The following is a 10,882-nucleotide window of genomic DNA, read 5'->3' as shown; positions in this document are numbered from 1 at the left end:
ATATTATGTAAAGTAACTGGTATGAATCATTCTTCACTGACGAATACTTATTTTATTAAACACGTATGATCGACAAAAAATATTGTTTTCATATGGCAGTGATTTGAAAGATGCTTTAACTGTTTACTAAGCGAAAGGTTAATCGTATTTGCGATATTAACTGCTCTTCTTATATCTAAATATTTTTTTTAATTCCTAGAAATACTTATGGTTTTAGGGCCCTTTCTTATCGCCGCGAGGATACTGTAAGTAATTGGCGCTTTGATAATTACAGAACTCGCAAAATCCGGGTAATCCGTGAAGTCCAGGTGACCCCCTCATCCCAGGAATGCCTGTTGATAAACGAAGCTAAAAATACCAGCAGGAGAATTTAAAAACGTGTTTGTAACTTTTTTCTCTTTACCTGGCCTGCCTGGTTCCCCCCGTTCTCCTTGCCTTCCAGGCAATCCAGCGCCATCATTGCCAGGTGGTCCTATTAACATAATTTCCGTCAGGAAGAAAGAATGATAAATTCACCGAGTGATAATGTCAAAAAAATTTATGTGTGCTACCAGGCGGTCCTTGCGGACCCATTGGACCTTCTACGCCAACGCCTTCCTGACCTTTATCGCCCTTCTCACCCCGTTCACCAGGTGAACCTTGAGGACCTATGGCGCCTTGTGGTCCTGGTAATCCGACAAATCCACGCTCTCCGGGTAAACCTGGGAGACCTGGATCACCTGAAGAGCAATTTTTTACCAGAATTGAACACTAATTTAATTTCATTTATTTAATTTAATTTAACGTTGAAGATGAAAAATTATACATATTATATTAAGATATTTAATACTGTAAGCTTACAGTCGCCAACTGTTTATTAATCCAGGTATAATCTAACTATGTTATTTTTTTTCTAGTGTTCATCCCTACATTAATTTTCTTTCGTTCATTTTCTAAACGTATTTTTCCAACGTTAAAGGATATTTCAAGTTTAAGTAGAGTATAAAAAATTATTATTGGTATATATGATTTTTCGTTTTTATCCTATGTCTAATATTTTCTTAAAGTATTAAACATCTTTCTCGTTTGCTAAAATGTGAGTAACATTGAAATATAATTCGAGCATCTCAGCAGGATTAATATAATAAAGAATAATGAATCAAATGTAATGTAACATTGTTATTATTGTTACAGATAAATAGGTCATACCGGAAGAAAAGATGTTAGCATATTTCTGTTCTTCTTGATTAAAATGTCCTGTCTACCACTTCGAAATTGAAGAAAACCGAAGTTTTTCCATTCTCTTTGTGCCAACCTTGTCATTCAATCCAAAATGGTTAACTGTCATTTCGTAACAAGTCGTATAACATAATTTCATTTAAAAAGTAAAAAAACATGGATAATTTCAAATATTTCAACATATCTTGAAAAATGAAAAAATGTTAGATAGAACATATTAATTGAGAAAAACAGATTTGATCTAGTAGGTACCTGGGATGCCCTGGGTTCCAATTCGACCGGGACGACCCTGTCGGGCCAGCCCCGGCAACCCGGGTGGCCCTCGTAGACCTTCTGTTAGTGTTTTCAGCCTCTCTGTGACACATGCAGGATTCCATCATCTTTATAGATGTACACAGCCACGTGAGTTGTTAATCTCCGATCGATCAATTGTTAATCGAGCGGATGTGCGTGTACATGAATCGCGTCGCTGATGAATGCTGACTCTAACTAAGGATGAAAGTGAAATTTCAAGCAACTCATGACAGAACGATGACAGCAACAACCATTGTGATGTTTCGCTATGACTATCAAGGACGCTGAAGGTATTTTTATGTAATGACGATTCATCGTCTACTATGGATTTCTGAGGAAAAGATACAGTCCCTAATCATCGTATTAAAATTACATGCAGAAATTTCATCTATCTAGCTATAAATGTCATGTATACATATACTACATCAGATAAATGGGAAACTATTCTGGTACTTGATCTCATCGTCTATATATTCGCCCTTAACAGCTGCATTATCCAATTCGAGGACAAAAATTCGAAATGTTTATGAAAATAATGGGACTACAAAGAGACGCTACCTTTAGCGCATATGGGACATATTGGAAAGAATGTGAGCTACAATAAAGCCAAAAGGGAAGAACACGTATTATTAACATGTTTGAGTCGTTCTAATTCCTGGTAATTAGGGACTGTACTTTCAAAATGAAAAAAACACCAAAAATACATAGTAGGATCATTTCTACTATCACGTTCTACGGTTAAGGGATCAAATGCAGGCAAATGAGGTTGGTAACCCTTTCTCTGGGGGTTGTACCTGGGCGACCTTGTGGACCAGGTGATCCAGGACGACCTGGACGGCCTCGACCAGGTGGACCAGGTGGACCTTGCATCTGTGCTGCCATCTCAGTCATCTGTTCTGTACATGTACGTACCAATAAAATGAACAGTTATCTTCTACCTTTTTACATAAACCAACCCATATAGCTGTTTTGCTAAGAACGACCCGCGTCGTATAAGAATATTGTTGCTACAGTAATCTCGTTACTGTACTACTACAACTATACTACTACTTAATTTTGTGTGTCACGATAACACAATAATTTCGGATAAGTATACACCTAGTGGAGATAAGTAGGCTGTGTAATAAGTATCCAGCTGCTTGCCCTATAAAAATAGCATCACTAAGCAGAGTAGTAAATATCCACCTCGTAACACACTGGTACATATTTCTCGAATTTCTGACTCAATGATACTTCGGCCTGGCGGTCCTTGAACTCCTGGCATTCCTGTCTGCCCTCTAATCCCTGGCGGTCCTTGAAGTCCTGGAGCCCCATCTTTTCCTGGCATTCCCGGTAGTCCCATTTGACCCTCTGGACCTCGTTCTCCAGGAGGTCCTCTCTCACCTGGCTAATTTTTAGTAACAATGAATGTAACGACAAAGTTAAGAACTTCAAAACAATATTGTTGGAATTGATTCCAGTGACGTGTACAGTCACCTACTGACTGTTCCTTGTTAATAACAGATCTTACATATGGTCAAGAGTCCCAAGATTTTTCATATTAAATTAACTTCTAAATCATCCTACCAAACTCTGTTTTATCATTACAACACATGGACGGTATAATTATTACCACGAATGAGCTTTTAGGGGGAACAGAGTAATATGACAATGGGTTAAAGAAACAAACGAATATTTAACAATAATAGATATTTTCCATCTTAATAATCATTTGAAATACTTACTAATCCTGGAGCACCTGACGCACCTCTTGGTCCACTAACTCCTGGACTGCCGATAGTTTCCAATACGTTATTTGTACTTAACATGTCTGAAATTGTTCCTGGTGGTCCTGCTGGTCCTGGAGGACCTGGGGAACCTGGCGGACCTGGCCGCCCTTCTAATCCTGGAATACCGGCGACTCCAGGTAAACCCGGTGCACCCTAAAAAAGCATATTTCTACCTTTTTGAATTTTTTAGATCACAATGATATACTCCGTGCATCTCAATGCATAGCGCAAATGAAGTGAGAAAAATTTTATGATCCAAAGTGAAACGAAAATCAAGAATAACGAACTTGGATTGGAAGTTCCATTTTGGAGAAAATTGAAGTAAGTAAGAGCGACAAATTGGAAAGAGATTATTCTACATGCAGAAATAAATTAAAAATGTAGAACAAAAGTTTTGTCTTATTTTGAGTTATAGGATCTCTCCTGATTCGGCTTGTATTACGAATTTTGATCCTCGATGTATTTATCCTTTTTCATAAAAGGCGTAATAAACCTACGACACTTCCAGGTAAACCGCGTGGTCCAACAGGACCTTGTTCTCCTTGTTGACCTCTGTCGCCTTTTTCTGCAGATCGTCCATCGAGTCCTGGTAGTCCTGGCTTACCAATAGCACCTTCGATTCCTCGAGGGCCTGGGGCACCTGGTTCTCCAGGTAAGCCAGGTGAACCCTATAAAAATTAAATTAGTATTCTAATTCGTTATTCAGATTAAAATTAAACTAAATTTCAAATTGTCTATTTACATAATAAGAATCAAAAGAAATTTGAAATACGATAAGGAGCTCAATTTTTTCAACATCTTACATTCGAATGTTCGATTATCCGAACAGTTTTGCAGTTCTTAAAATCGATTTGTTCGATCGTTCGCGGAGAGACGCGATCGCGAGAAAGCGCGCCAACGGGAGTCATAAATTCCCATTACGATTATATAATCGACACCACGAAGTGATCGATCCCCTATTTCGTTTAGAATAATAAAGGTAGTTGGACTGATCATAACACTGGAGTAACAGGTTACAATGTAACACTTTATTCCAACAACATAGACGTAGACAGTTATGCTCGGTGCGTATAGATATAAGTTTGAGGTGCGATAGTAGTGGGTGATAGGTGGTGCTGTTGGTGTGCATAAGTGGTGTTGTGGTGTTATTGCTACTGCTGGTGTAGAGGTCGAAACAGGTTCTGCTGCTGGTATAGATGTCGCTGATGGGGTACTGCTGCTTTTTCTCCTCATTTAGATGTCATGGAAGAAAAATCGGACTACGGGTGCCAGGATTTGAACCCGGGTCCCGAACGTTCGTAACCAAAAGTGCTAACCACTGCGCCGCCATCGTCCAGTCATAGTTACTGTCGAGTGCCGCCACGAGTTAAATAGATGACTGATCTAAGGGTGGAAAACCAGTCAAGAGATGTTGACTGATCTAAGGATAACAAACCAGACAAGTTAGGTGACGATGCTGTCACAAAGGAAAACTATTGCTGGGTGTTGATTGTGTAGCGGCACTCGACACCAACTAGTGTCGGACGACGGCAGCGCAGTAGTTAGCGCCTTAGGTTAAGAACGTTCGGGATCCGGGTCCAAATCCCGGCGACCGAAGTCCGATTTTTCTTTCCACGACATCTCAATTAGAAGAAAAGCAGCCAGTACCCCGGTAGCGACATCTACACCAACAGAGTAGCACTATCACCACTAACAAACTACCAACTACTACACCTCAGTTGCCTCACCACCGGTCGCTTGCGGATGAAATGACCATGGCCATTGAACATGGGAAAAACCCGAGCTTCCCATTTCTTACCTGATGGAGCAATAACCATAAAGAACGTCTCGACTTGAATATATTTTGTAACAATTAACACGATGGCTGCCACGACACCAGTATTCGGGTGTCAGCAAAATTTCTGGTCGGGCCGCGTAACTCATATTCGGGTGTCGCTTATTTCACTACTTGCGAAGGATCGTCGTTGATATTTGGAAAGATATTCCATAATAATAAAACTGTTGAATTGTTATAAAAATAATACGAAAATGGTTTATTAAAAAAGTTATTTAGAATGTAAAACTTTAAAGCATTCTATACATAGCTGAGGTTGGTCGGGACAATTTGGACAATAAGTTGTTGTTTTCTTCAAATTCTTTTGTGCCTTTGTTCGGTCCATTCGACGTCTTTTATTTGCATAACATAGTTTGCATACGCGTCTAATGCTTCTTCCGGAATCATTTTTCCGAACGGCGATATTATGCTGACTCCGTCGAAGACAAGGATTTTTTGTATTTTCAAACAACCCTAATAATTTTGCAACTAATAATTGTCTAAATATTCTGATATTTATATTCTTCCTTGTTGCAATTTTGTAAACCATCAAAGCGTTTACAATAGAAATTCCCAGAAGGAGTTGAATGCCAAACTTTCTGTACCATTTGATTCCTTTTCTAATTGTGGTGGGATAAGAAACCATTTGTTCGGAGTAATCTATACCACACTTTCCTTCATTATATTCAACAACAGCTAGTGGTTTTAATGTTGCGAACAAACGAAACGTGAGATCATTCTTGAGACCACCGCTTGAGCGACTCGCATTACTAAAATAGCGATGGGAGCACCTAGTAGAGAACGCTTGGTACTGCTGCATGCGTGGCCTGACGGAGATTTCTTTGAAAATACGCGTGGCAGTCAACGAATTAAGGGCCCTAACGGTAAAATACAAATGCTTAGTTTCATGACAGTTCCTTAGGATTATTACGATCTGACTAATTATATTTATACAGTTAGTGGCCGCCTCGACCGAGGGATGGATACTGGGTGTTGCGTCGTGCAACACTCCATCTGGACTCGACCATACACCGCGGGCCAGACTAGCAACTTTCTATCGAGGGCAGCTAAGACCCTTCCTAGTCCACCAACCTTCGTTTAACCAATTAACAACAAATCCGATGGTCCCGTGCGCTAGACACACCCATCCTTAGCTTTCCTCCGCTACAGCATCGTCACCGAACATCACTGATTCTTCAACCTTCAAACAATTCAACCTACAACATCCTTCGACCGGGTCTACACCCGAAGATCAGTCACTCACTTATCTTATACATACGCACTAGCGTAACTATCTTCTTCACAAAGTTGTTGGAATAAACTGTCATTCACACCTTGTTACATCAGTGTCATATTCAATTAACCACCTCTATTATCCTAATCGAAATAGGGGATCGATCATTTCGTGGCGGCAATTATCTAATCGTGACGGGAATTTACGACTCCCGTTGGCGTGCTTCCTCGCGATCGCGTCTCTCTGCGAGTGGTCGAAACACTGAGTTAGATAAAGAGTCACCGGACGTAATACGATTGTTGAAGAATTAAATTCGGCATTCAAATCTGAAGTCGAATAAATTTACCTGTAATCCTGGAGGTCCTAGAGAACCAGGAGCGCCATCCTTTCCTTGCAAACCTGGAAGACCCGGTGGACCAACAGGACCAGGTTCTCCTTTCACTCCTGGCAAACCATCTTCTCCTGGTGAACCAGGGGGACCTTCAGGACCAGGTGGTCCTGGTAGAATGGATCCGACCATAGAACCTGGCAAACCTGAATAAATAAATTAAACGTATTAAAGATTTTGATACCAAGATATATGTAGTGGCACTCGACGCCAACTAATGTCGGACGACGGCAGCGCAGTGGTTAGCGCCTTAGATTACGAACGTTCGGGACCCGGGTCCAAATCCCGGCGACCGGAGTCCGATTTTTCTTTCCACGACATCTAAATTAGGAGAAAAAGCAGCAATATCCCATCAGCGACATCTATAGCAGCAGCAGAACTTATTTCGACCTCTACATCAGCAGTAGCAATATCACCACAACTACTACAATCATAACACCTCAAATTGGTGACCCCGACTTGATCGACAGCGAAAAGAGGTGTGTGACCGTAATAGCGCTACCGAGACTTCCATCATCGCGAATCTAAGACTGTGGCAATCTGAACCTACCGCTACGACGAACACGGACGGCCCTTCCGTCTTCAGCAAACCTCGACGCCTCACCGCCGACCCACGCAAGCAGGTGACAGGATACGAGACGATGACCAAGCCAGGAGTGATGTAGCCAGTGCAAAGTCCATGGGCCTCACCACCAGCACGTCAAACTAAAAAGAGGAGGAACAGGGGCCTACGACCATACGCGGAACGCCCCGCACCATACAGACAGGTATCCACCGCCACATCGAAGACTTCGCGCAACATCTCCATGAATTTGACAACAAACGGCTGACGTTTTGCCACACATTGACGTTTTTACACGCTAAACCTCCTAATATTTCTAATTATTTTCAACGAACCGCATATCCTGAGGTCATAATGATTTGATATTATACGTTACAGATGAAAGACATTACATGCGTCATTGAGAAATTAAAGATAACACGCCTGGGTTATCTTTTTGACGAGGAGTGTATATAACTTACCGTCACGGCCTGGTTCTCCAGCTTCTCCTTTTTGGCCCTGAATTCCGGGTGATCCTTGCGCACCAGCTTCACCACGAAGACCTTGCAATCCCTGAGGACCTGGTACTCCCGGAAATCCTATTTCTCCTTTAGGTCCAGGGAAGCCAGGAAGTCCTGACCTTCCTTCTGAACCAGGAGACCCGTCTTGCCCTGGGGAACCTCGTTCTCCTGGCTCACCTTAACATATTTTACATCGATTATGTAGAAATATGTCTTTTCCATACCATCACCTGACCAGCTCTCAATTTCATACATTACTTGCAATAATTTTGCTGTGCGTTTCAAGTCAAACCATTAAAGGAATTTATCCTTCGATGGTGAGAATTAAAAAGGGAAGTTCAAGAGATTATCCAAACGTTTGTATTAATTGCTAGGATTTACTACTAACCATCAGTTATTAACTATTCATTTAACTTTAGATTTAAAGTATAGAATCAAAATTTAGATTTAGAATTGGATTTAGGAGTAGGTTTGGACTTAGTTTTATTTCTAAAACTTACAATTACTACAAATAAGTAGGATACTAACATTAATTGTTAATTTATCATCAAACGTTTAAACTAGATCATTTACTAACGAAGGATTAAAATGCTCACGATTAGATACACGTTAAGAGTTGTTACATAGACACTTCTATCACGAGAGCGGCATACATTTAGCAATTAATAAAAGGAATGGTTTACGGGTATTACGGCAGATTGCAACAAATTGATTTACAATCGCTTCGAATAGCAGTATTTAGGTCGACGCGACGTCAATATGCATGTTAATATATTGTTTTCATTTCACCCATCAAAGAATACTAGGATTTTAACTTTTGATAATAATGATGCTTTGCGATATCAGTATTGAAATTACGAAGTCCAAAAAGAAGAATCGACAAGGACAAAATATTTACTATGTATTTTAACTTTCAACAATAATTTCTCCAGAACGTGAGCTTCAAATATGGGCTATATGTGATATTCATATATAGCAAGCATTAGGTGTATACAGATAACACTATAAATGTCTAATTTATAATTTATAAATAGATCGCGTATTTTTATACATTTATGAAGAATTTTAAAAGCACAAAAATGCATAGGATGCAAATAAGGTACAAAAATGTATAGAATTTCTAAAGTAGAATGATCGTTATAATAATTAGTAGATGTGGTAAGTCTTTTTTAGTTCGATTACTTCAGCTACGTTTATGATAATATAAATTTACGTAAATTTCGTATATTTATAAGAGGAGAGGAAAAAAGAAGAAAAGAGTAAAATAGAATAAGTGGAAATACGTTGGTTGGATAGTTGAAACCATTACAACGATTGCTCTCGACCTTTAAATATGAGGCTGACATACTTTATTAGGAGGAATTATTCCTTCAAAAGTGTCAATAACCTTTGGTAACATTATGATTAGCACATTAACAGATTCAAAGGGTTCGTTGTTCATTTACAACGGAGAATCAGCGTACACACCTCGCAAAAAAGATAACCCAGGTGTATTATCTTTAATTTCTCAATGACGCGTGCAAAATTTTTCGTCTGTAACGTATAATATCAAAACATTAGCTCAGGATATGAAGTTCGTTGAAAATAATTAAAAATCTTATGAGGTTTAGTGTGTAACAAAAAAAGAATTTTATTTTAAGAACGAAATGATAGCACATGTACGATAAGAAAATAATAATCAACATAAATTGTAAGTAACAATAATTACTTATCAAACATATATACTTATTTAATAATGGGTACATCTCCCTTTATTTTCTATTACTTCAATTGTACGATGTGCTGTCGATTTATATAGTTTCTGGATATAATTTTGACTTAACGTATCCCATTCGCGTACAATTGCATTTTTTAATTCTTGTCCGTGATGATACTGCTTTGCATTCGTGTATACACAATAAACAAGTTCTGCCCAGCAATTTTCAATAATATTAAGTTCCGGAGAGCGTGCAGGCCACGGCAAAATAGATATACTATTTCCATTAAAATATGATTGGATCAATCTTGATGTGTGTACAGGTGCATTATCTTGTTGAAAGACGTAATCAGGTCCAGAAATGCGTTCTCTATGATCATTTATTTGTCCTTTGATTAAATTTATGTATCGGACACTATTCATTTTCCCAACGATGAATTTCATACTTGTTTTACTGAAATAACCGATACTGGCCCAAACCATCACGCTACCTCATCCCATTTGTCGTCGAATTGCTGACATTGTCTCTTTTCTTGTGTCATAAAAATAATATTGGAACCCATCAGAACCATCCAAGTTGAATCTTTTTCGTCTGAAAATAGTACCCTTCTTCATTTCTTTTTCCAACGCATTCTTTCTTTTGCAAAGCGTAAACGTTCTGCTTTGTGCTTCGTTGTTAACGAAAGTTTCTTTTTCAATTTTAGCCTCTTAATATCTTTGTAAGATAGTAGAACTCGACGAACACTTGAAACACTGACACTAACACTACATTTTTCCATTATTTGCTTCGTTGTTAATTGCGAGTTGGAAACTACACGCAAAATTGCTCGCTTATCACGATCGGATAACGATGGCGACCAGTACTTTTCTTTTTCCTATAATCCTCAACATTTTTTAAGAAATTGTGTATTACTCTACGACTTCATCTTATTACTTTCGATATTTTTGCTACTGAGAACTGTTGTTGTTTTAGTTCAAGAACTTGCTTTTTTCAGACCCGTTTAATTTTTTTCCGCGTCCCACATACTTAGAAATTTATATAATATTGTACTGTAATATTTACTCGCTGATAGATTATGAACTATTGAGCAATTTCTAAACACATTAACAGAGTGTGTTATCATTTCGACCTTAGTATGGAATAGTTTTTGTTTGTTACACACTAAACCTCATAATATTCCTAATTATTTTCAACGAACCGCATATCCTGAGCTCATAATGATTTGATATTATACGTTACAGATGAAAAACTTTACATACGTTATTGAGAAATTAAAGATAACACGACTGGGTTATCTTTTTGACGAGGAATGTAGAAGTTATAATCACCCATATCTATATCATCCTAAGAAACAAAGTTTAATTGCTATAAAATGTTCATTTTTGTATCACAAATTATATTAAATCA

General features: G+C 38.6%; 1 protein-coding gene across 4 annotated transcripts in view; it reads right to left on the bottom strand.

Annotated features, from left to right (window-relative positions):
- Nucleotides 1-29: 29 nt before the first annotated feature.
- The window catches only part of LOC117241941 (collagen alpha-3(IX) chain-like), a 28,972-nt gene continuing 18,119 nt past the window's right edge, over nucleotides 30-10,882 (bottom strand). For 2 of the 4 annotated variants that reach the window (XM_033508232.1, XM_033508233.1), the window contains exons 11-20: nucleotides 7,740-7,955; nucleotides 6,675-6,862; nucleotides 3,779-3,949; nucleotides 3,237-3,434; nucleotides 2,698-2,899; nucleotides 2,307-2,408; nucleotides 1,471-1,572; nucleotides 552-719; nucleotides 404-472; nucleotides 30-332 (exon numbers count right to left, since the gene is read on the bottom strand). In XM_033508232.1, the coding sequence (XP_033364123.1) occupies nucleotides 214-332; nucleotides 404-472; nucleotides 552-719; nucleotides 1,471-1,572; nucleotides 2,307-2,408; nucleotides 2,698-2,899; nucleotides 3,237-3,434; nucleotides 3,779-3,949; nucleotides 6,675-6,862; nucleotides 7,740-7,955 (1,535 nt within the window). In that variant the 3' untranslated portion in view covers nucleotides 30-213. The remainder of the gene's footprint in view (nucleotides 333-403; nucleotides 473-551; nucleotides 720-1,470; nucleotides 1,573-2,306; nucleotides 2,409-2,697; nucleotides 2,900-3,236; nucleotides 3,435-3,778; nucleotides 3,950-6,674; nucleotides 6,863-7,739; nucleotides 7,956-10,882) is intronic. The other 2 variants (XM_033508234.1, XM_033508235.1) reach the window with 2 other exon arrangements.

The sequence above is a fragment of the Bombus vosnesenskii genome, unplaced genomic scaffold (genome assembly GCF_011952255.1).
Source record: "Bombus vosnesenskii isolate JDL3184/JDL3185 unplaced genomic scaffold, Bvos_JDL3184-5_v1.1 scf7180000016262, whole genome shotgun sequence".
Taxonomy (NCBI): Eukaryota; Metazoa; Arthropoda; class Insecta; order Hymenoptera; family Apidae; genus Bombus; species Bombus vosnesenskii.
The sequence above is the reverse complement of the archived record's forward strand: the minus strand, read 5'-3'. Positions and strand labels throughout refer to the sequence as shown.